The following is a 26,448-nucleotide window of genomic DNA, read 5'->3' as shown; positions in this document are numbered from 1 at the left end:
TCCATGAGCTGCTGCAGTGCTGCTGTTCAGCCATGATTGGTCAAGTTCAAGGATTCTGCTATCGACTTTCATGGTCTTTTATATGAATACGTGAAGCCTGGCTTTACCATCCTGGCTCGACACAGCCTGGCTTGATAAGGCCTAGCTCGACAAAGTCGCTCCTTTTCCGCCTGGCTTGGCGTTCATGGAACGGAATAAACCAGGCTGTACGGACCAGACTTTGTCAAACCTGGATTTGACTTAAATCCAGTCTTATTTAATTCTCCTTTCGTGTAATAGGCCCCTGTCCTGTTCTTCTGCAATAAATTAGGACACGAAAACAGGTGGATATTTATGAATAAAGAGTTTAGTTTAACCCATTAAGACCTTAGGTCGATTCTACAAAAGTCTTCTAAATCCAAGCAGTTTTCTGGAAAAAAAAATGCTATATCAGTGGTTGTCAAACTAAAAAATCTAAAATGACACAGACGCTTTCCCGGTTTTAGACAATGTCTATCATTGTGGTCCTTAAGGACGGAAGTACCAGACGTCATACGGAACATGATACAACTAAAGCCAGAGAATAATTCAACAATAAACTGAAAATAAGAGCTTTACGGTACCTGGTCCGTGCTTGTAAAACTCCACAGTCTGCGTCTTCTCTGAAGCTGAATTTATTCTCCATCATCAGGGTATCACTTACCAAAAATAACTGATCTACAAGATGCGATGTGTTGTCACTGCAGAAACTTAAACCAAACTGGACAAATATAGACAACCAGGCCAGAGTTAAAATTATAACTTTATTCTGTTTGATTCCCTCGGAGGCCAAAGTCTTCACAACAAAAAACTGTTTTTATTTTAAAAGCTGAGAAATGAAAACAAACATTCTCATCTTCTTCATCATCATCATCACACAAAATATTTACAGGCACATGTACACATTTTTTATTGTTAAAAACTATACACAATATCCATAGAAAAACCCCACAGGAGGGGCCGTCCTCAGTCCCCCAATTCATCTAAAAACTAATTTATTCAGTTTTCATTTTGTACAAATTCATCTTTTCATCTATTTTCCCTTTTAAAAATGACAAAAGCATGTTTCATCTCAACACCCTGAGAGCTCCACCAGTCAGAGCCACCTCAGGTGTGTGTGTGTGTGTGTGTGTGTGTGTGTGTGTGTGTGTGTGTGTGTGTGTGTGTGTGTGTGTGTGTGTGTGTGTGTGTGTGTGTGTGTGTGTGTGTGTGTGTGTGTGTGTGTGTGTGTGTGTGTGTGTGTGGAGGGGGGTGTTTGGTTGTTTTCCTCAGCTGCAATCCACAAAAGTTAGTTGAACTACAACTCCCAGCAGGCTGTGTGACTATGTAGGCAGTCTCATGCAGAGTCTCTGCTGGTGTAAAAATCTAAAACTTGCTGTCTTCTTTCTCACCACACACACACACACACACACACACACACACGCACACGCACACGCACACGCACACGCACACGCACACGCACAAACGCACGTACACACAATCAATCAGTAATATTAATACTGCTACAAGGAGAAACATGTGTGAACCAGTCCACAGTGTTTATAAGGTATGCTGAATAAAACTCTGTAGGCTAGTTGTCAATGTATGGTAGACAAGTAGTCATAGTTAGGTAGGCTGAATATAACACTGTAGACTAGTAGGTTAGAGGTTTAAAAACAAGCGTATTTGCATTCAAATGATCTTTGTCCAGTAAAAAAAATGTTTTTGAAAGAAGTGTAATGTAGCAGTTCAGTTGTGTGTGTCAGTGTGTGGTGACAGGAGGCTAGAGACAACAAGGAGCATCATTATCATCACACGTGCATGCAAAAGTCTATTGACAAACTACAACTACAGGTCAGACACACAGTCAAAAAGCACACAAGGCATAAAACATCAAAAGTCAGTCCAGTGTGTGTGTGTGTGTGTGTGTGTGTGTGTGTGTGTGTGTGTGTGTGTGTGTGTGTGTGTGTGTGTGTGTGTGTGTGTGTGTGTGTGTGTGTGTGTGTGTGTGTGTGTGTTAGGGGGGTACAGCTACTAGCAGGAAGACATTCACAGCAGTACAGGCCAAGAATCAGGATAATAATAATGGTTAAAATAGCAACAATAATAGCAAAGTGTATTGTGAACCTCACAGTAAATACAGATATATCCATCCAAGTCTCTCAGATGTATCCGATCTCTGGAGATTAAGGTACTGCAAATGCTGTGTGCTTGACTTCTAACGTGTCCTCTCTCCACTGTAAACCAACTAAGCTGAAATGACATTTAAAGTATTTTGTGCCATTAAAAGAAATCCTTTGATAACTCCTGTGCTGCATCCCTCCTCTATAGAGGACACAGAGCCAGACTGCCTTCAGCATAGCTCCACACAAACAGAAAAGTACTATCATTTTGTAATATCATATACATTGTTCTTATACTACAGGTAGAACACACTGTTCTCATAAACATGGAAGAAAGTTCATGTTCCATTATTGCCTTTTGGGAACAGTTCTTTAGCATGGAAATCAACCTAAGTAATTTCAAACCATTGCAATTGTGCTTCACAGCCCCCCAGTAGTCCAGGAAATATCCAGTATCATTCTCATTGAGTCTTTCAAGATGTATCACGATAAAAGTCAATTGAGGCAACATTGTAATAGTGCTTCTAAAAAGACCCTCATTGTCCAGAAATACTGTCTTCAGTATCCCACAACACAAATGCTTTTTAGTAATCCGATCATATCCTAACAATACAAATAAAACCCAAACAAAGTGCCAAAGTGGGGTCAAAATAAAATAAAGCGAAACAAAGTATTCAAAACAATGAAATAACAGATATACAACAGAACACATTAGAGAACATAAGAATCCCCAAAAAAAGACCATTGGATACCTTGAAGAAATGTGTTTAAAGATGTGAGCCATTTTGAAACAATGGGACATCTACTGTTTCTGGGACGAAAGAATTGACTATTAATCTGTTCAGACATGCTCAGTCAAACCTTTCATGGATAATAAAAATGTCTGCCGTACACACATGGAGCAACATAGAGAGGTTCCAAGTTAATGGTTTGAAGAAATAACCGCTTGTTTTAAACATTTAGGCAGACTTTTCAGTTTGTGTATGACATGCTTTAGTTTATAGGACCTCACCGGCATGTCATCACTAAAGTGTCATTGTCAGTTCACAACTTCATACATATTGTAATTTCATATCGCTGCATTCGGGCGTAAACCTCAAAGTATGGCCAAAACTACAACTTTTCAGGATTCAAAATCTTGTTATCTTTTATCGTTGATGTTCACCATTTAACTTATGCACCTGCTTTTAGACTTTAATCCGGGCGTGCGAAAGTTTTGTATCGATCAGGATTCAAAATCTAAAGTAGCAAAATTAACAAATGTAGATCTGCTATTTCTGCGTTGTTTGTGTGACACTGTAGTATGACGAAGTAGGGCATTAATTCACAAAAAAAAATGAAAATATGGAGATATAAGGGTTCTGCCTAACAGCAACGATATATACTGTAACTTCATACATACAGTAATGTACGATACTGTACGATACTAAATATATGACATATTACTCCCCTAGAGTGTTTTTCCAAACCTAATGATCAAATACAAACATACAATCAATCTAAAACCAAAGAAAGAAAACCATTAAGGGAAAAGGGATCTATGTTATGTACAATATGTGGCCAAAGTTGTGAATAAACAAGGACATGTTGTGATGCCAGTATACAGCGGGATATTTATATATTTGATAGATAATTCTATGTTGCACCTCTTATTCTTGGGCTTTAGGAAGCTGGTATTTCATTGGCTGACCAGACTGAAAGCTGGTGGCCTGATTGGCTAACAGAACAGAGTTCAGTGGCATACGACTGTACATGGTAGAATATTATGACACTTAAGGCACATTTGGTTTCCCATCAGTGTACATACAATCTATTTACAAACAATAAGTTAGTAATTAGCAAACAAACCAGAGTTTCCCTCTGTGATGCCACACACACACACACACACACACACACACACACAGACACACGCACACACACACGCACACACACACACACACGCACACGCACACCTTGTCTCCCTCATTTTCTTTCTTCTTCACCTCCCTGACTAACTGATCATTATTATTTTTATTATTATTATTGCTCAGAGGTTTATATTGGCTGTTCAGGCTTGATTTAATGCTAGCTGTGGAATGCTAGGCTGGTTTGGCTTTGTTCAGCTGATCACCATGGTTTACATGAGTACATCCGCAGGATTCTCATGGATGACAATAGACTACAATTAGTATTCAGTAGCTCCCTGTACTTGGGCGTAGGCTCCTAAAGCTGTGTTGCACATTGTAATACTGAACAGTATGTGCTTGTGGTTTTACAGACAAACAGCAAGAACTAAAACCACAAATCTTGTCTTCTGTTCCACTAAACTTATTTGTTGCTACAGCAGTAGATAGTTTATCATTTTGTAATATTTATGGGAAAGATTTTTGTCGACATGGAATCTATTAAAGCCTCAGCTTGTATGTTCCTTTCAATAACAAATTTAAAAACTATTTGGATTCAAGATTTAAAAGCTAATAAATAAATTAGTCAACTTCAGCTGGAGTCATCACCGCATCTGTTCCTGTGCTTCTGATAACTATTACTAAACTACAAAACCCCTCAGAAAATGCTGCTCAGATAAGCTGAAATAACACATAAATAACTATTTTAAGGACCTGGTAGGAGTTCTGGGGTTGTCACTAAAATGGCCAACCTAGAAAGGACTAGCCTGATTATCAGACTGAAGCTCACTCAGTGGAGTGGGTGGGGTCTATGGTCTGGAGCCAGGCTAAGAAAGGACAGCAGTCCTTCCAGAACACCTGTAAATCCTCAATGGTCATTTCAGAGAGGGTACAAAATGTATCCAAATGGACCCTACATTTGTATTAACAAAATGGATGAATAAACGCTGGTGATCTTACTGTAACCTTAACCACTCCACTGCCTGACAGTAACCATACTAAGAGTGCCTTACTGTAAGTGACTAAAGTGAATGCCTTAAACCCATGCCTAAACCTTACGTGTGTGCTTGTGGATCTTCTGTGCTTTCGAGGTTGGCCATCCAGTGACGACCAGAGTTGTGGAATAATGCAGTGCAGGCAGTGGTTCTAGGCATTGAGTCCCTGACATTGAATAGTTGGATTGTCTCAGATCAACAGAGTTACAAAAAAAAAGCTCAACTTGAAACAACAAGCTGGTAGATTGGTCACTCACAAGATGTTTGGAACAAACTGGTTTAAAATGTTGCTAAGAGACTACCTGTTGTGTCAGCAGATAAAGGAAATGCAGGTCTGTAAATGTAACATTTCAGAAATAATCCTGCCGTGACTTCCACGCGTAACTTGATGTGTCCTTTCTTTTTTTAATCTTTAAGGTTAGGGTAAGTTAGAGGCCATATTTTTCCCTAGTCCAATGTAGAATGTACTGTATCTATGTGTCTTGAGATTTTTTTAGATTTTGAACATCAGTGATTTTACCTTGGTCAAATAAAATTAAAATGTAAATGTAGGCTGGTAGTTAGTAGTCAATAATAATATATTAATAGTACTGTAGGTGGCTGGTATAATTAGCTGTCAGAAAAATAAGACACAATTTGCATCTGCCTCATAAAAACATACGTTTAGCATTTGGGGAAATTAAGAATGGACAATAATAAAATGATACCACACCCACTCAACCCTACACAACACAACGCTACTCAACTTATTGCTGGTAATGTTTCACAGATTGGACCGAGCACTAAGTTAACCACTTTCAACCTGGTGTCCCTATTTTAGACACTTTTCTTTTTCTTCCCTCCCAAAAATGTTCATTCAAATGTTTTGAAACTAGCACACCTGCAAGCTCACAACGTGTCATGGGCTTGTAGCCTAAGTATAGAATAGGGCTCAAGTGGTTAACTTCTCAGCTATCAACGATGCATTCACTCTTTCATACAGTAATATAACACACACATGCACACGCACAGATGTTTAGACATATCATACAAAGTAAAGACAGTGTGTGTGTCGTCTCTACCTCCACAAACAGTCTTCTCTCCATTCTACTCCTCCTTTCCTCTCCAGTACAAATAAGAGTTCCATTCCTGGACAAAGGTGAAAGTTCATGGGTGGGGGGGGGGGGTTGTGCTTTATGCTGGTTCACTGGGTTCAACCCCAGGATCACAAGAGGGGTCATCTAATGGCCACGTAGGGGTCACTATCATTGTCAGTTTATTTTATAATGACCCCAGAGATGATCAGGTTCAAGTCTTTGTGCTTTTTTTATTCACCCGTTGGACCACTCGCTCTGCTTTGACTCATGTAGCTGTCGCCATGACCTTCAAAACCTCCTGCCTCTCAGTGGCCAAGGTCAGAGGGGAGACTTGAGAGGTCCTCCGGGTATCAAAGGCGAGGAGGCGTCAGGGGTCATCCTTGGGGTCATAGGTCAGTGACCTTGTTTTCCACCAGTGCGGCGACCTGCTGCAGTCTGTAGGCCAGCTGCATCTTCTGTCCTACGCTGTCTTCATCCAGACACACGATGATCTGATGGACAGTTTAGAGAGGCACACAGGTGGAGAGAGGATGAGAGAAACACTTTTCCTATATCACATCCTAGGTCACTATCTTTCTCTGTACTCTATTGACACAAACTTAGATAATGATCTAATATCGCTGAAACAGACTCCTACTCTTTAAAGGTTCTATGACATTCATTTTCACTTTTTTTTAAATGTTTTTTGGGGGGTTTTATGACCTCAATTACACCCCAAAAATCTGAACTTTGAACATTCAGTGGATTTTCTGGGGTCTGGGGTTTTCTGAATAAAGTGAAGTCACAGCCCATTAATCCCGATTCCCGCCCACTCTCCTCCTAGCCCCTCCCCTCCCCTATCCTTTCCTTTGGGGGGGGCGGAGCAGAGGCGATGACAGCGACACCCGCAGGCAAAGATTTATTTTTTCATTGCAGTTGAAAAGGCTTTAGAAATGTGAGAGAAAAACACCTGCCATGGATCAATGGAGTGGAATTTTTTGTTTAAACTTTTTATACACGTTTGAAGGACCATGACAAAGACTTTTAATGTGTGGTAAAACTGAACGTCATGAAACCTTTAACAATGTAACCTAACATGTCATAGCCAAGTGAGGTCAGACAGCACAATGGACACTTTGACAGCCTTCTGACCAGCAGGCTCCTTCCGCCTGGTTCCGCCCGCCCGCCTGTGTGTGTGTGTGTGTGTGTGTGTGTGTGTGTGTGTGTGTGTGTGTGTGTGTGTGTGTGTGTGTGTGTGTGTGTGTGTGTGTGTGTGTGTGTGTGTGTGTGTGTGTGTGTGTGTGTGTGTGTGTGTGTTTTACCTGGTCATAGTATTTGTTGATGTATTTGTAGAGTTCATGCAGCGCAACAACACTGTTCATCTCTGATGCAAAACTCTACACACAGACAGACAAACAAACAGGTAGCCAGAAAGAGAAGCAGGTATTATATAAAAATGTATGATTATCTCTTTTGAATGGGACATCTGTCAATACAAAATCACTGTAAACTATCAAATGAAAACATATTCACTCTACAGTATAATATGCGTTATTAGACCAGAATGAACACATTGTGATTTGGGTGTGTGTGTGTACGTTACTTACCCCTGACAGTTCAGTAAGTGTAGAGTTCATCTCCTGATAACAACCTGAGGCTGCCTTGTGGATGTCATTGTAGTACCTGAAACAGATACACAGTATTACAGTACATCTCAGTACTACAGATACAATATTAATGCTACAACAATACTTCAGAGGGTCAATATCACTGTAGTACCTCAAATAAACAGTATTACATCAATACAACATCAGTCCTACATCAGTAATACACAGTATTACAGTACATCTCAGTACTACAGATACAATATTAATGCTACAACAATACTTCAGAGGGTCAATATCACTGTAGTACCTCAAATAAACAGTATTACATCAATACAACATCAGTCCTACATCAGTAATACACAGGGTCATTATCACTACATGTATACTGTACATTAGTAGTAATACACACTTAATATGGCTGAAGTAACTGAAAAGTACTACATCAGTGTTGTGTAGTGTACTGACCTCTCCACTAGTTGTTTATATCTAGGGATCTCCCTGGCATACAGCAGCTTGTTAACCGGGGAGTCCTACAAACAAAGCATTAAATATTATTATTATAACAGACAGATACATGCAAAAGAAAGAACACATAGCTAATAAAACACTGAGCCATAGATAAACAGACGGACGGGTACATACCCGTCCTACTTTGTGTTCTGAGGTGGTACAGGAGTCTATGAAGGTCTGAGCGATGACAGACAGACAGGCATCCATGCTGTCTGTCACCTGGACATCAAACACAAACTGAGGATTCTTCAAAATGTTCACCCAAAACCTCAGAGGGAGACTGGAGACACACACACACACACACACACACACACACACACACACACACACACACACACACACACACACACACACACACACACACACACACACACACACACACACACACACACACACACACACACACACACACACACACACACACACACACAGAAAGAGAGAGAGAGAGAGAGAGAGTCAGTGTTTCATGTATGGTTCATGTGACTTTCATGCCAATAAAGCATATTGACAATTTAACTATATAATTGTTCCCTGCACCGTACTGTGCTGCTCTAACAGTGCAACACACTCATTGGGGACAGGCCATCTAAAAGCAACAATGCAAGACAATGACATCTCAATGAATTACATTATGAATGATGTTTTATGTCCTAAATCGTCCTAAATATCAGACTTTTCTTTGTTTTGGCAGCCTGAAATTTCAGCCCCCCCCAAAAAACTATAACCCTGATCTGCTTAAAACACGGAAACATTGATTTCAACAACCAAGATGGCATAGTAACCCTGAATCAATTGTTTCTACAACCAGTGCTATATGGATATTTCAAGCCATCCTACTCTGTAAAGAGTCGGAAGGAGTTAATGGTACACGATTCTTATGATAATAGGAATCATGTGCACGGCCACATTTTTTTATAGATATGTCATGCTACGGATAACTGCAAATAACCATTAACATTCCCAGTGTACACATTTACCAATAAATGCCCCACCGCCCATCCCTAATGTATATTTCCTGGTGGTCTACCCAGTTTTCTATATGGATAGCTTCTTTTTGGTATACTGTACCTGTTGGTTTTCCATATGTGAACAGTTTCCGGGTCATCTATGCCGTGTTTTTCTGCCATGTCATCCAGAAAGTCAAAGAAATACCGAACAGCAATTGGTGGAGGACGTTTGGTGTTGAGGATCGCTACGAAAACATCATCTACAAACTTCTGGAGAGTTCCCTGGAGAGAGAGACACACAGATATAGAGTGAGACAGAGGACCCTATTACCCTACGAGGCGCAAAGGGGTTGTGTTTATTCTCTGAATTAGTCATGGGTGTGTTTTGGGCATAACTTAATTTAGACCAATCAGTGTCTTCTCCCATTCCCTTTAAGAGCTAGGTGTGCTTGCACCTTGACACATTGCCATTTAAATGACAGATTCAGCAAGTTGGAGGTCACGTCACGCCAACAATATTTTCTGCTGTGGAAACAGATCTGCCGCCATCTATGGGAGCAACATGAATAATGTGATATAGTGATGTCAGGAGATGGGGGAAACTGACATATTTTGGGCGGTGCAAAAAATTATTAATCACGCCTTCCACCTGTAATGTCTCCTCATTTATATCCTTGAGACAGAAGTCTTTATGGTACCACTAACTGAAAATACCCGACAGTACCCAGGTATAGAATTACATTTATGCTAAGCAGCAAGCTTGATAGGACATACTGTTGCAGCATTTCAAAATTGTGTGAGCCAAGAGTCTTTCTCGAGAGACTAAAAGAAGAAGAAAAAAGGATTATAAAAGATATAGGCACCACAAGCACAAATATCAGTTCAATTTAGAGACAGTTACATTAGAACGCACACAATTATACAGTTAAATATAAGTATAAGTAAAAACAGTGCAATAGAAACATTCCAATTACAAACTGGATAAACATTTCCTATCAGTCACAGAATCCATTGCTCTATATCGCAGTGAAGTCTGGGGTCCACTGATCTATTTTTTTTATTTGGGTCAAACATACAATCGAGACACTGTACTGTATGTAGTACAGTATATTACACCAAGGAAAGAAAAACACCGCCACATAATGCCTGCCAAGCAGAAATAGGCCAACATCCCCTCCAAATACTAATTAAAAACAAGACATGACACACAGTCATGTATACCAGCTTGCTTGCTTTTTTCTGTGTGTGTGTGTGTGTGTGTGTGCGTGCGCGTGTATGCAGCCAATTCGTTCTGAGGCTTATGCCTGATTTACATTCACAACGCATTATGAGCCTGTCACTACGATATTTCCATTGCATTACACCTTTGCAAAACTAAATATATCTCAGGCTTCAGTTTGCCTCAGGTTAGCCCACAGCGTGTTCCCGATCAGCAGCAGATCAGGAACACCTCTGTGTTAAAATTGGCAAATGCTGTCAGAAACCCTGGTTTAAAAGGTTGTTTCACAGCCGTTTTTTTAATTTATTTTACAAGTACAACTAAGTCTTTACTAAATACATCTGTAGGAACATTTTTGATTCAATGTTCAGAAATAGGTAAAAAAAAATTGACCGTTTGGCCTGGTCCCCCCTATGCCGGACGGTAATGCTATGTGACTGAGTCCCGAAGCTACAGCGAAGGAGGAGGTTACAAATTGGGCAAGCCTGGCTCTGGAGACTGGTCGTCATAGACAGGCCTGTCTACCCAGGGACGGCAGGCTGTGCTTACACTCTACACAGAGCTACACTTTCCACTGCAATTTCTGTGAAATACACAGAAATAGTCAAACATTTAATAAAATACAGTATATGCTGAATTTGAGACACAATTAAAAAAGGACAAACTCTAATATATGCTGGGAACCAACAAGGGAAGATAATTGCTTTTCACTGTTCAATTAAGTTTGCCCTTTTCATTTTGGATCTCAATATATTAAATTCTTGTTTATGCGTGTATTATCATCACTGATTTTTTTAGGTGGCCCTATTGTATTTTTCTATATATTTTTTTTTACACAGTCATGTGACTAATAATTTATGCTTTAGTCAGACAGACAGACAGACAGACAGACAGACAGACAGACAGACAGACAGACAGACAGACAGACAGGCGTGTGTGTACTGTACCTTCATAGACAGCAGTCTAGTCAAGTAGATTTCAGGGATGGCTTTAGCTCTCTCTCTCTCTCTCATGCTGCTCTTACGATGTTTAGGAATGTCTGGCTCCTCACTGCTCTTCACCAAGTGCCAGAGACGAACACCCTCTTCCTCCTCACCTTCCAGCATGGGCGTCTCTACGGGAGCCAAGTAGGGACAAATCTCTGCATCACACACTGTCATTTAGGCCACTTCTGCTTGTTACCTCTCCTAGAATCATATCCACTCAGGATGAGATCCTTATAGCTCTAACATCAATGTCAACGTCAATATTATTTTATTCTCCTGGTGGTCAAATTACACATCAACTGTCACCAAACTGTGTAATGTAAATTCATTATTCATGTAAGAGCTTTGTGTGTGTGTGTGTGTGTGTGTGTGTGTGTGTGTGTGTGTGTGTGTGTGTGTGTGTGTGTGTGTGTGTGTGTGTGTGTGTGTGTGTGTGTGTGTGTGTGTGTGTGTACCGTATATATATTGTACACTGTTAATATATTTCTTACTCTCTCCAGTCTGAAACACCTGGTTGATCCCAACAGAACTCTGAGAGCGAGGAATCAAAGCCACTGTCGCGCCATCAGGAACCTGTTAAAAGATAAGAGACATTGTACAGTATGTCTCAATTAAAGTCAGTGTATGTCTCCTATCCTATCATTATGTTTGCTGAGAATACAGTACTTCCATCTCTAAACTAACTCATAGAGATCATAGAGAACATGAAAACATTTGAATTAGGGGTTAGGATTAGAGGTCAGGGTTATGGGGTTAAAAAGAGTCAGGGTGCTTCTGTGTTCTGAAAGCCAGACCCCGGCCACCACAGCTCGCGCTGTTGGTCGCTCGAGCCACTGACTAAAGCAGTGTACACTACAGCCATCACTGGAACCGATGTTTTTAATACCTGGATATCGCGGCGAGCTGTGGGGAATTTGAGACAGAGGTATGGAGGTTTTGCCATTTCTTGCGATAGGTTGTGTGTGTTCATGAATAGTCACTAGAGAGAGATTTCAGAGGTTTTAGTACCTCCTGGATGTTGGCTCGTAAGACTAGTACAGCCAACGTCTCTTCAAAATCATCACTGTTTGAAGCTGAGCTGAATGCGGAAACAAAAATAAATATATCACGGCCACCTTGAACGCCTGGCCCGACCAATCACAGTGGCCAAATGAATTTAGTTCAAACTAATTCGGCTAGTCAGAACATCTCGGAGACCGCCCATCCGAAGCGCTGAGTGACATCATATTGTAATTTATAGCCAGCCGAACCCAACAAAGATCATCTGTTCTGGTGTAGTATGCATTGGGCTTTAGAGGTCAGGTTTAGGATGTTTGACGGTCAAGGTTAGAGGTCACACCTTGTAATGCTGCAGAGTGTTGATTCTTCTCCAGCGCCCCTGGACAACAGCCGTGACATCATCATCTGACAGGGTCAGGTGACCTGCCTGACCTGAGCGCCACTCTGCCAAACCAAAACAAAACATTATGTAATACTGAATATTATTTAATCTGACTACTTACTGTTAAGTTAATGTTATTTACGGATGCTATTGTAATGTAGATGATATTAGAGAGAGAGAGAGAGAGAGCGTGTGCGTGTGCATATGCGTGTGCGTGCGCTTACAGTACCTAGATCCAGGGAGTCAGCTGATGGCCTCTGGGAGAATGGGGCTCCTCTGTAGACCTGGTCTAGAATCTTATCTTTAACCTGACAGACAGACAGACAGACAGACAGACAGAATGGATAGAAGCTCATTAAAAATACTGACTTTGTCCCCACCGACTTGTCTCTCGACATATTGTACAGTCACACACAGGTAATCAGACAGACAGGTACCTGTGTGATGGTGTCCGTATCTAGAACTTTAACAGGACACGGTTGGACCTCCACTCCATTCTTAATCAACACTGTCAGAGTCTGACACACACACACACACACACACACACAGACAGACACAGACACACACACACACACACACACACACACAGACACAGACACACACACACACACACACACACACACACACACACACACACAGGAGAGAGAAACAAGTTAAAGGTTAGGATTGTCAAATGTATCGTAACTGTACAGTATGTGCATTTGTTTTGTTTGTATAGAAGTGAGTGAGTGAGTGAGTGAGTGAGTGAGTGAGTGAGTGAGTGAGTGAGTGAGTGAGTGAGTGAGTGAGGTGTGTGTTTGTTATGGTATGTGTTTGTTATGGTATGTATGTATCATTTTAGGTGTGCATGTGTGCATATGTCCGTTGTGTGTCAGGTACAGCATGTGTATTTAGCTATGTACGTAATGTTTTAGGTGTGTGTGCATACCATAGAACAGTATTCTATGTCTTCTCTCAGAAGGTGACTGTCATTGAGAGTGCGTTTGGCTTTTCCAGTGACAGAGTCTACAGGTCCTTTATCCACCTGGTACTTTATGGCACGATACAGCATGTAGAGAGGTTCTCCTGCTACCTCCTACAAAGACACAAAGACACACACACACGCACACACACACACACACATGTAAAGAGGTTCTCCTTCCACCTAGTACAAACACACACACATGTACAGAGGTTCTCCTGCTACCTCCTACAGAGACACAGACCGTCAACAACTCTCTCTGAACATTAAGTATCAACACATAAAGAAACAGACAGGTGATTAGACAGACAGTTACCTTGAGGAAGGAGTAGAGGCATATGGACATCCAGTTGGTTAACATCTTCTCTACTACCGTCTCTGTCCTACACACACACACACACACACACACACACACACACACACACACACACACACACACACACACACACACACACACACACACACACACACACACACACACACACACACACACACACACACACACACACACACAGTGAGTGAGGATTGAGTGATTTATATTTTCATGAAAGAATGTATAACTACTACAAAAACTACCACTATTAGTTATATTACTACTGCTACTATTGCCACTGCAACTAACACCACTACTACTAATACTGTACAGCTAGTAATCATAATCATAATAATATTCCTTACCTTCGTAGCATGAGTTTTGGATTCTTATCTACATATTGCTGAACCAGATCCTGTAAAAGACTCTTCATCACATCAGTAAAATACTCCAGTTTGTCATGAAGAGCCATCGTCAGCAAACTGGCCACATATCCTCTGTCTCGCTGAGAGAAGCCCTGCTGTCCCTCTAAAGTATGAATGAACTGAGATAGAGAGAGAGAGAGAGAGGGAGGGAGGAGAGTAGGAGAGGGAAAAGTGAGTGTCGACCGCATAATCCACATAAGGTAAACTGACACTGGTATAATCCGCAAGTATGAGAAATGCTTTTAAACACTGATCCTGGGATAGGTTTTTAGTGCATAGCGTTGACTAACAGAACTCTTAAAATATGAATACAAAACCGGAAAAGCATCTGGGTAATTTTTTATTTTAGCTATATATAACATATGTTTTTCAGAAAAGTAAAAGATTTAGAAGGCATTTGTAGAATCGGCCTCAGGTCTAAATGGGTTACGTTAACACACACACACACAGCCATCTCCTCCTCACCCTTATTAAAAACACTCGGTTATTGAGCAGGTTGCTGAGTTGAGCCAGTCCTTGTTCTACTGTGTGTCTGCGGGACTCAGGCATGTCCAGGTGCTGGCTGAGTGGCGCCCCCTGCTGGCCCGGGAAGAACACGCGCTCTGCATACGTCTTGTAGTCTAACAGAGGAATGCCTGGACCGCCTACGTCACTGCTTAAATCCATCATCTCTGTCATCAGGTCTGATAGAGACACGCACGTACGTACGTACGCACGCAGACACACACACACACACACACACACACACACACACACACACACACACACACACACACACACACACACACACACACACACACACACACACACAGAGGGGGAACAGTTAATTGGATTGTGCATTCGATGAGTGCACATATTCAATATAACAGCATCACTCCACTTTATAAGTGTACTGATTTAACTGTTGATTGCACTCATTCAACACCTGCTGGTAACAGGCTAGCAGAGTACGTACCTTCACTGCAGAGACAGTTCAACTACTTAGCAACAACTGTTTCAAGAACTATATTTCTTTGGCAGAGCCAATACAAATAAGATATCATTTAGAGTTATTATCATTTATTGTCTTTTTATAAGTTGGACATACAGTAATAGCATCAATCCCGGCCTTACACCAAACGACTTTTTAATGATTTCACTGTCGCAGAATTTTGCTTGAGTCGTGTCATACTAACGTCTCCTGAATAGTTTGGTGTAAGGTTTTAGTTGTCTTGACGGTTCCGATCAAATCACACATTTAATATTATTGCAAGTCTTTTAGTTTTGGCCTGTGCTCATGTGAGTGTGTGTGCATGCATGCGTGCGTGTGTGTGCCTGCGTGCATGCATGTGTGATTGTGTGTGTGCACGTGTGTGCGCGCAGGCATACCAGTGAACTCTTTGCGACACTGGTCTCCTACATTGATCTCCAGAGTCTCCAGTTGCAACAAAACCTTTTTATAATCTCTGAGAGCCTGCTTACTCTTCTTCCTGTAACACAAAAATACACATGTGAAGTGTGTGTGTGTGTGTGTGTGTGTGTGTGTGTGTGTGTGTGTGTGTGTGTGTGTGTGTGTGTGTGTGTGTGTGTGTGTGTGTGTGTGTGTGTGTGTGTGTGGTGTTTACCTGTACATCAGGATAATAATGAGCACTGATAGGATGACCAACGCTGCTCCTGCCCCAAGACCCACCTGAGCAGCCAATGGGACAGGAGGGAGAAGGGGGTCTGTGTCGTACTGCACCAATCCCAAATCAACCTGCAGATTACCCATCGAAACCTGCACCCATTGTTCACAACACATGTCAATTAACTGGATATCAAGGTTTCAAGCCAATGAATTTCAGTTTCTCTCTGTCCTACAGCCACTAGTCTCGCGTAGCCAGACAACTATCCACTTCCATTTCTGCTAAGCAGGCAGCAAGCTAAATATACTTAGATGATTTTGATTTATATTAGGATAAATATGCGCGACTGTAAAGACGAAACGGAAGTGGGGAGGAGGCTTCACATCCAGTTTATATTTTACTGTATGACCGGAACCATTTGAAAATTGTGGGAGGCAACAGTCTGGCCACGCGAGACTATACAGACACAAACAACCTAAATGTATATGTATATCCAGAGTAATAAACAGTATAATAAATATTATATACATCGTTTAGACCAGGATGTTAACCACTGAAGCACTGCTGTAAATACATTGTCGTGCGACAAATAGCAAAAGTAACTAGGTCGCTGCTTAGCATAAATGGAAATTAAAAACATATATATTTTAAAGATATTTTAAAATATACTTTTGTGAACGGAAATGACAAACGGTGACAACTTCCTTTGCACCGCTTTTAGGGGGAATAGTTACAGAATCTATGTACGGTAGCATTAGAAGATTGTAGAATAGCTGTCAGGCTTGAGAGACTACACAATGCAACACATTGTGAGCTTTAGATTGGCTATTTTCGCTATTTGTTGTATGGCAAAGTATTTACAGTTTAAAAATGATAGAAGTAATCCCTGTATGTTGAATGATTTAGTTTGTGGTTTCAATTAAAGCAATGAAATGTGTACTGACTCTAAGGCTGGGTAGTTCCTGGTGTTCTTGCAAACTGCTGGGTTGAGCGTCTGGTGGTTCACAGTACAGGGTTGTGCTGTCCAGGGTTTTAACCTCACAGGCCTGATCTCCTAGACGCACCACAACTTCTTCTCTACTGATCGCTCTGGTCAGCTCCGTACCCTGAGGATGTGCAATCGCACGCACACGCACACACACACACACACACACACACACACACACACACACACACACACACACACACACACAGAGGTTAGGGTATATTTTAAGGTTAGGGTATATTTTAAGGTAAGTGTGTATATCACAGTGTGTTTGTGTGTGCGCATGAGTGTGTGTATGTTCATTTAAGTTATGCTTTATACCACTTGGGTATATTTTGCATTTGGCCCATCATAGCTACATAACCACTACAGTGAAACGCCCGGGGACCAAGTGCCACTACTTTGGTCAAAGGCAATGACAGGAGTATGTGCCTAGCATGCATGTCTTGTGTGGGAGGGAAATAGGAGAACCCACGAAACTCAGATAGAACATGAACCCAGGACCTTCTTGCTGTGAGGCAACATTGCTAACCACTGCGCCCTGTGTGTGTGCGTGTGCGTGTACGTGTGCGTGTAAGTGTGTGTGTGTTTACCTCAACAGCGATCACTCCTCCTGGTTTGAATCTGAAGGGAGTTTCTGGATCGTCTCTATTCAGAGAGAACAGCTCTGGATTTGGGTAATAAATAAACCTCCTGCCCTGGAGAGACAGACAGGCAGAGAGATACAGTAGGTAGTCAGACAAAAGGACAGAGGCAGGCAGAGAGACAGACAGGCAGAGAGACAGGTAGTCAGACAAAAGGACAGAGGCAGGCAGAGAGACAGACAGACAGGTAGACAAAAGGACAGAGGCAACCAGAGAGACAGACAGGCAGAGAGACAGGTAGTCAGACAAAAGGACATACAGACAGACAGACAGACAGACAGACAGACAGACAGACAGACAGACAAAAGGATAGAGGCAGGCAGAGAGACAGACAGACAGAGAGACAGGTAGTCAGACAAAAGGACAGAGGCAGGTAGAGAGGCAGGTAGAGAAGAGAGACAGGTACCTTGATGTGCTCAAAGTGAACTCTGACGTTGTCGAGCTGAAACCACACCCCCTTGACCTTTACAGCAGGTGTCACTCTAGGGGTCAAACAGGTCATCTCCAACGGTGATGAGACATTACAACGCTCTGACACCTAGCAAACAATAGACATGCTGTCTATTATATATTCAACAACATTCTACTGTCTGAATGAATGTCTCATGCATAGTAATCCACAATCCACAATAAATCCTGATTGGTTGTTTTACCGTTTCCATGGAGCTATTGAACATAAGTTGTTTGGCGGTCAAGAGAGCCAATCGTTTTCCCCGTTTCACCCTCTGGACTCCAATAGGCTCCACCCACACCATTATGAAAGGCTGCTGCACAACGTCCAGGTTCCTGCCACTCACCCTAATGAACCGCCCCCCTCTGAAACATAACAGCAGAGAGACACAAAGTCACATTGACCTACTGTAACACTTCCCAATGAGTTCTGGGTCTCAAGATAAGGCCTGTGTTGATTTGCTAAGTTTTACTTATGCATCAACGTGGTTGGTTGAGACTGAAGTCTCGAGATTGCAGGAAATGACAACAACAGGTGTTGAAGAAAGGGGGCGTGTTTCAACAGTGCTCCCTTTGACCAAAGATGATTTATATACAGTATGTAATATATAGGAACATATAGGTTCATAATGTCTAAGATGGTTTATATACGTATATAAACACATACACTATAGGCTTATAATGACTAATACGTTTATATATTTATGTTGACTAAGATGCTTTATAAACTTAAGAATATGGTTGGTTCTTATATGCTTGGTATATAAGAACATAATGGTTCACAATGATTAAGACGGTTTATATACTAGATATAGTGTAAAAGAACATATAGGTTTACAATGACTAAGATGGTTTATAGACTAGGTATATAAGAACATGAATGTAGGTAGTGTAAAAGTAAAAAAAGAGCATCTTACTCATAGAAGCTCTCAGAGGGTGTGGCCTCAGTGATGACAGGGTCTTCAAAGTAGCGGTAAAGGGCATTGGGCACCCTCCGTGTGGCCTTCCCAAACTGGACCCTGACACGTAGCTGGACGGTGTCATTACTGGGACCAGTACAACACACTAACTGGGTGTCGGTGACCTCCTCGACACTAGCGGGAGAAAGAACACTTACATTATAGCAAGAAATAACAACATAGAATAACATAATCCAAGTCTGAGATCGAAGATAAGCGACATTACAATCAACCAGCATTAAGGAGTTCAAGGATCAGATTGTAGATCAGCAACATTACAATCAACCGAAGGGGTAGTTCACCCAAAAAAATACTTATTTTCTATAATTTACACTCTATGAAGCCTTAAATTCATGGATTCTTTTTTTTTTTTTGTCGCATTCCTAAGCCAATGACCGGGTCATCAGTCAATAGGAGACTCAGTAGGAGACTCTTTGAGACTCCTACCGGAGACTCCACCGGTCATACAAATTATTGGCTTAGGAATGCGAAAAATGAATTTCATGTGGTGTGTAATTGATAGAAAAGTAATTATTTGGGTGAGCTACTCCTTTAAGGATCAGAGACAGTGGACAGTGAGAGAACCAGAATAGAGACATGAGGGAAGAAAAGGAGTAGAAGGAGAGGGAGTAGAAGAAGCTGTGTCGAAGGATAAGAGGAGTAAAAGGAGTATTATGCATTATACTGTATGCCTCTATCTATTTGAAATGTGGTGTCCATTGGTATCGTATCCCTCACCACTAGAGGGAGACAGCGTAGTAGAATAAAATACAGTAGAAGCCTGGAAGAATTTATGACCAAGTGGTTTAAACTAACTGCATGGTTGCCTCTAAAACAAAAAGCTCACAACTCGTCACATTGTGACATGTTATGAATGGTTAAACTTATGATGCTACTGTATATTAACACATTTTACAGTGGATCCCCTGGAACCCCCCAAGTATCCCTTGGGGGTCCCCGGAGCACACTTTGAGAACTGCTGTGCTACAGTACTATAGTCACACACACACACATAACAGCATCATATCCTTCTGGCATAAATATGTCTGACCATATCAAATGGGGGTCTGTGGCCTAATGCATATCAATTGAACTTAAAAAGGTGCAGAATCACTAGGTTAGGATAAGGTAGAATAGGTTAGAGGTCAGGGGTCATGGTTAGGGTACTTACATTAAACAAGGCAGTGTTCCTACATAAGCTGTGAGGTCACTGGTCTGCCCAGTAAGCAGCTGTCGACCGTATATGGTCATCCTGGTTCCGCCTGAAACCGGTCCTCTGTCAGGAACCATGGACAACAGCTGGGGATTCTACACATGTACACGTGAGTACACACACACACACACACACACACACACACACACACACACACACACACACACACACACACACACACACACACACACCATGTCAGATAAGTTAGTGAACTTCATTGTGAGTCAGATAAATGTTCTTCATGTTAAACATACCAACTACATATTCTGTGTGTGTGTGTGCGCGTGTGCGTGTGCATGTGCGTGTGTGTGTGTGTGTGTGTGTGTGCGTGTGTGTGTGTGTGTGTGTGTGCGTGTGCGTGTGCGTGTGCGTGTGTGTGCATGCGTGTCACCTGATAGGTGAATATCTGGGAGGACTGCCCAGGTAAGGACGTTCCCACGGTAACCAACACTGGCCCCTCCCTCGGCTCACCAGTGGGCTGAAGCTCACACACGACCCTGCAGGTACATTAACAAGTCATAACATTAAGAGAGCCTCAACTGATACCATCACAAGGCCTGTGGAAAGATACACCAACCGCTCTGCTGAAATAAATTACTTTCTCCGAGCACCCGAGTGCTCCGATGTGTAATTAAAGGAGAATAAAATAATATTAGCATGTTAGAAAGTCTCCTCTGTCTGCCAGAGAACGTAACTCCACACCTGAATGAGTTCAGTGTAGTTTTAAAGGGAATTCTGCTGTCTCAATGTCAATATTTGCATCATATTCATGGTGTGTGTGTGTGTGTGTGTGTGTGTGTGTGTGTGTGTGTGTGTGTGTGTGTGTGTGTGTGTGTGTGTGTGTGTGTGTGTGTGTGTGTGTACCTGGTAGAGATCCTGTAATGTTCAGCTAGAGGTCGACAGGTGACCCCCGCTACTGAAACTCCGTTCACTACATCCTGGTGTGTCATTCCCAGATTAGAACCCTGGATGGTTACTAATATACCCCCTTCTAACGGACCTGACACAGGAAGGACCTACACAGAGAGGCAGGCAGACAGATACACACAAGTAGCATTTATTTCTTCATGCCTTAACTATTGCAATGGTGTTTTAAGATGTCTTTAGCACAGAGGTGGACACGCAGAAAGACAGGCAAACAAACACAAACAAACACACACACACACACACACACACACACATGTGCGCGCACACGCACACCTATATAAAGATAAATACAGCTGTTTGTCAGATAGACAGGACTTCTTCTAGATGGTTAGAGTCCTGCAGAGCCACGGCAGAAAAATAAATAATCAAACATAATTCAAAGCAATATGTAGGCTTACTTTCATCTCATAAGTACAACAAGTACACAGGCTTCAATCAGTCTTTGTTGTAGGATGATATGGATATGCGACAGCACAATGCAATGGCTTTGATATTGCTTGCAGCCAACAACTCAGGCTCAAGAAGACGTTGACACAGATAACTCCCTCCTCCAACAAGAATCTATGCTGTACCTCTCATATAAAAAAATGTATAAGGAAAGTCAATGGATTTTGCCGGTCTCTGAACACTCTTTGACTACTAAGAGACCTTCTCACGATCTGTGTACAAAGCTCCACAGGATCTTTTAGGAATGGTGATACCATTTTCCAAGACAACAATTGACAATTTGATACCAATACTTTTGTACATTTTGACTTCCGGACTTTCACTTGTAACAGGGTATTTCTACATTGCAGTATTGATACTTTTACTTACGTAAAAAAATTTAGTACTTTTTCCACCACTGGTCAGGAGGCGTTTTTATATGCAATGATCTATAATCTCGAACATAACCTGCTCCGAATCAGGTTAGGTGTGCCGCATAAGTTACCACAGCGATGTACCTCAATAAGATGTGAACCAATGTAGATAACTCAATCAGTACCCCCAAATCCTGCTTTGTAGTACAGGTCTGACTGTGATGTGTTTTGATTGGTTTCCATTGGTTTACCTGTGTGATGTGTGGAGGTGGGCATGTATCTGCCACGGCACTAGAACATGATTGGTTGTAAACACAGCCAGGGGCAGGGCTTCCTGAACACCAGACACACCCGTATTCCTCAGGCACCGCCCTGCACTGCGAGCAATCCGATTGGCCGGCTGAGCAGTCATACAGATGGACTAGAAATGATAATAATGACTGTTACTACCATTATTCTTAGTAGTAGTATTATTGTTATTGAGAAGTATTACATTACATTATGATGTGAGATTATAATATTCAGTATGAGGTGGTTCTTACGTCTCAGACTGGGTGATGTGTCGATACGTAGATTTCCCCTCCTTACAAACACGGCAGCAGAATACTGAAGCTGTGTGACTGGAAACTCAAACTACACACACACACACACACACACACACACACACACACACACACACACACACACACACACAGAAATACAAAGAGAGACAAACATGTTTTAAAAAGTCATATACATACATTATTGTACCCTAACCTTGTGTAATCTCAAGTTATATCTTAGATTGTGTGTGTTACCTGGTGAGGATGTATGTGTGTGTGTGTGTGTGTGTTACCTGATGAGGAGAGCAGGTGAAGGTGTGTGTGTCATGTGTTTGCTTTACGCCAGCTGTCAGATTGAACTGAGTTCCCTCCACTTCAACTACACACACATAGTCTGCTGGATCCTACACACGCGCGTGCGAGCACACACACACACACACACACACACACACACACACACACACACACACACACACACACACACACACACACGCACACACACACACACACACACACACACACACACACACACACACACACACACACACACACAGAAAAGCAAGAGCTGAGGTTAGAAAAAATAAAAACCGTGAGGGCTAAAAAGTGAATGACATAGTTACGATTGTTAACTTACGATATAATAATATAATATCTTCATTCATTCTATACAATTACACTATAGTATAGAATGTTGTGTGTGTACAGTATGTGATATTGCTCAATTGTAATTCAATTGTTTTGTGTAGAAGTACTATGTTATATGTATTACTACAGAATATGATCCATTATTATTTTAACAATTAATACAGTGTCACTATTGAATCCTAACGTGCTCACAGTGAAAATGTCCAGATTTCTGCCTAGCAACACCAGGGCGGAGGAGACACCTATGGGAACCAACGAGGAGCCTCCCAGAGAATAAATGACAGGACAGGATGCGGGTCCAAGAGACTGAGGAGCCTATAGGTAGAGAAAGACAGACAGGTCAGAAAGCTTTGTAGACTGACAGAAAGACAGTCAGACAGACAGACAGACAGAAAAACAGTCAGACAGACAGACAGTAAAATAGACTGTAAGAGAGATCTTCAGCCTAAATTATACCGTCGCTAAGCAGTGTCTTCCATAAGAATGTGTGGACAGTCATACACAGACTGGGAGGCCTCTAATTTGAGGGTGGTAACGTTAATGTTTATCTACAACGCAAGTGATGGGTTCGCTTGGGTTGATGGATTTAAATTTGACACATGCTACAGTAAGTAGCAGTATTGGTACAGCTGGCGTCAATGGGCTACAAAAGTGGGCCCAAGGAAATGACAAGCCATCATAAGCTATTATTGGCTTTATATTGCATTTGACATCAGCATTTTATTTTCGGTTTGTGCGCATATCCATTCTATGTGGTCCTCCAAATAAAGGGGATGTAATATTTGTTTGCCAGTTAGATATGGCTGTCATTAGTCAAGCTTGTCAGTGGAATACTGCTGAAACACCCACATCAGCAGCACTACATCGACGGTGACAGTTTCAACTCACACTCCCTGGGAATGTCAGCACTGAGAGTTCGTTATCACCTGCATGGAACTAGGAGAAAACACTGCGCTGGGCAAGATGACGTCTGAGTGTGCCAATTTACCAACCTCAACTACAGGCCAGAGATTCTTAGGCAAAGACATAGACATACAGTACAGGCAGACAGTACAGACAGACAGACAGACAGACAGACAGACAGTGGTGGAAAGTAACTAAGTACATTTACTCAAGTACTGGACTTTTACTCCACTACATCTCAAGAGGCAAATATTGTACTTGACTACAATTATTTGAAAACTTTAGTTACTAGTTACTTTGTAGATTTGAATTATTATTACAAAACAAACATAAACCACTTCAGCCCTATTTAAACTTTGGCTATTTGAAAATTGCCGATCTACAAGCTCACAACGCGCCGACACGTTGTGAGCTTGTAGATCTGCTATATTCAAAATATTCAATACATTTTTATTATGATCCCTTGTGAAACGGGATATTCTGCATGATGAGTACTTTTTTTTTTGGTACTTTAAGTATAATTTGATGCCAAAACTTTTTTAACTTTTACTCAAGTAGATTTTGATTACCAGACTTTTACTTGTAACAGAGTATTTCTACATTGCAGTATTGAGCAAAGCACCAACGAGCTGGCCAGATGTATGGAGAACCGGGATGACTGGAAGCGACAATGGAGGGCTCGTCTGAGGACGACCTAGAGATTGATACTTTTACTTAAGTAAAAAAAATGTAGTACTTTTTCCACCACTGCAGACAGACAGACAGACAGACAGACAGACAGACAGACAGACAGACAGACAGACAGACAGACAGACAGACAGACAAGCCTACCCTCTGGTTGTGTATAATGTGTGTGTTGGGACAGCTGTGGCTGTGGGTACAAAGCTGGTCAAGAGGACACCAGTTACACAACCATATGCTGGTGACACACGCCATACAACTGGAGAAGAGGAGATAAGAGGGTTATTGTAATAAATTACAGAATATATATATAATATGCCAACTGCTATATATTTTTGGTATGTATTTGTATACATGTGTGAGCATTACGGTGAAGTGCTGTTAAGTCGTCCTATAGCTCCACAGTCGTAGAAAGTCATGTTGATGTGAGAGATGGTCACATGACCAAACATCAGCGACACGGGCAGGGTCATGTGATCTGGAACAAGGAAGTAAAAGTTTAATTTAGTTATGTTGTGTATAAAGTACTATTGTGTGCATAGTAACCATTAAGACTGTTGATTTTTATATACACCAGATCTACCAGGGGTGGCTGAACAGCATCACCTTATTCTATTAGAGGATTTCATTTTGAAAATCAGTTTGAATAAAAAGCCTCTTCTTGTTTGCAAGTAACGGTTTGTTTGTCCAAACAAATTCTTTTTATTATCATTATTATTATTTTTTTAACAAACGATTCAAGACATAATCAAAACCAGTGTTATTAGATTGGGTCACAACTGTGTCAGCTCATATTATGTGATTTTGAAACAAAACATCAACATTTTCAAGTTAAAAAATGAACCCATAATCATTATTTGAGTCTACATTTGCTATTATTATTATTTATATTTTCTTTTGGAGTCCTCACCACTTCCTCTTGGTTTGGGTGGGAGGAGCTGTGGTGAAGGTGATTGACAGATGATGCTTGTTCCCTTGACAACAGCAGGCTGAGGGGGGAGGGTCCCAAAGGCACAGGACAGAGACTCTGCCTCTGAGAGGGAGGGTAGCTGACCCACGGTCATGGTTACCTAGAAGGAGACACACATATGTGTGTGCGCGTGCACACACACACACACACACACACACACACACACACACACACACACACACACACACACACACACACACACACACACAGTAAGGATGTGGGACTGGATCAGGCAAATCCAAGCCGGCCTATTATATCTTTCCCAATCAATAAAAACACTTGGCTCAGGGGAAAGACTTCATTAAATCTTTTAAATATTTGATATGTTAATATTTATTTTTGGTCATCTGACTTTCATCAGGCATCTGGATAAACAACAGAAATGATCCGTATAATGCATAATGAGGCAACAAAAGAACAAGGACAAATCATGGATTGGTCACCAATTGTAGTGAGACCACAGCACAAGCCAATAACGACAAGTGGTCAGTTTTAGGGCAAACCATGGGTTGTTTTGGTACAGCCAAAAACACAGCAACACTCCTGCATGAATTTGAATGAACTGTAGCTCAGTAAAAAAAACGTCTTATTTTCATTTTCTTGCCAATGTGTTCTCATTGTACTGCAGTCCCTGTCGCTGCCAATCCCCACTGTTGGCCAGGGTAGAGTGTGTAGACTGCCACATGCATTCTCCGATACACTTGGAATCGCCAGCCACCATCC

The 26,448-nt window shown here is 41.5% G+C and overlaps 1 protein-coding gene across 2 annotated transcripts in view; it reads right to left on the bottom strand.

Annotated features, from left to right (window-relative positions):
• Nucleotides 1–768: 768 nt before the first annotated feature.
• The window catches only part of plxnb3 (plexin B3), a 98,704-nt gene continuing 73,024 nt past the window's right edge, over nt 769–26,448 (bottom strand). For both annotated transcript variants that reach the window (XM_080445278.1, XM_080445279.1), the window contains exons 8-39: nt 25,666–25,825; nt 25,125–25,233; nt 24,906–25,014; nt 23,364–23,486; nt 22,820–22,930; nt 22,527–22,617; nt 22,236–22,405; nt 21,122–21,273; nt 20,649–20,754; nt 20,216–20,352; nt 19,003–19,179; nt 18,289–18,451; nt 18,042–18,173; nt 17,585–17,689; nt 16,951–17,112; nt 16,007–16,158; nt 15,771–15,871; nt 14,868–15,085; nt 14,343–14,521; nt 13,981–14,047; nt 13,632–13,778; nt 13,141–13,221; nt 12,933–13,011; nt 12,662–12,765; nt 11,814–11,895; nt 11,284–11,450; nt 9,239–9,399; nt 8,303–8,450; nt 8,126–8,190; nt 7,661–7,736; nt 7,376–7,450; nt 769–6,565 (exon numbers count right to left, since the gene is read on the bottom strand). In XM_080445278.1, the coding sequence (XP_080301404.1) occupies nt 6,461–6,565; nt 7,376–7,450; nt 7,661–7,736; nt 8,126–8,190; nt 8,303–8,450; nt 9,239–9,399; nt 11,284–11,450; nt 11,814–11,895; nt 12,662–12,765; nt 12,933–13,011; nt 13,141–13,221; nt 13,632–13,778; nt 13,981–14,047; nt 14,343–14,521; nt 14,868–15,085; nt 15,771–15,871; nt 16,007–16,158; nt 16,951–17,112; nt 17,585–17,689; nt 18,042–18,173; nt 18,289–18,451; nt 19,003–19,179; nt 20,216–20,352; nt 20,649–20,754; nt 21,122–21,273; nt 22,236–22,405; nt 22,527–22,617; nt 22,820–22,930; nt 23,364–23,486; nt 24,906–25,014; nt 25,125–25,233; nt 25,666–25,825 (4,014 nt within the window). In that variant the 3' untranslated portion in view covers nt 769–6,460. The remainder of the gene's footprint in view (nt 6,566–7,375; nt 7,451–7,660; nt 7,737–8,125; nt 8,191–8,302; nt 8,451–9,238; nt 9,400–11,283; nt 11,451–11,813; nt 11,896–12,661; nt 12,766–12,932; nt 13,012–13,140; nt 13,222–13,631; nt 13,779–13,980; nt 14,048–14,342; nt 14,522–14,867; nt 15,086–15,770; nt 15,872–16,006; nt 16,159–16,950; nt 17,113–17,584; nt 17,690–18,041; nt 18,174–18,288; nt 18,452–19,002; nt 19,180–20,215; nt 20,353–20,648; nt 20,755–21,121; nt 21,274–22,235; nt 22,406–22,526; nt 22,618–22,819; nt 22,931–23,363; nt 23,487–24,905; nt 25,015–25,124; nt 25,234–25,665; nt 25,826–26,448) is intronic.

The sequence above is a fragment of the Gymnoscopelus braueri genome (assembly GCF_963280865.1).
Source record: "Gymnoscopelus braueri genome assembly, chromosome: 12".
Taxonomy (NCBI): Eukaryota; Metazoa; Chordata; class Actinopteri; order Myctophiformes; family Myctophidae; genus Gymnoscopelus; species Gymnoscopelus braueri.
The sequence above is the reverse complement of the archived record's forward strand: the minus strand, read 5'-3'. Positions and strand labels throughout refer to the sequence as shown.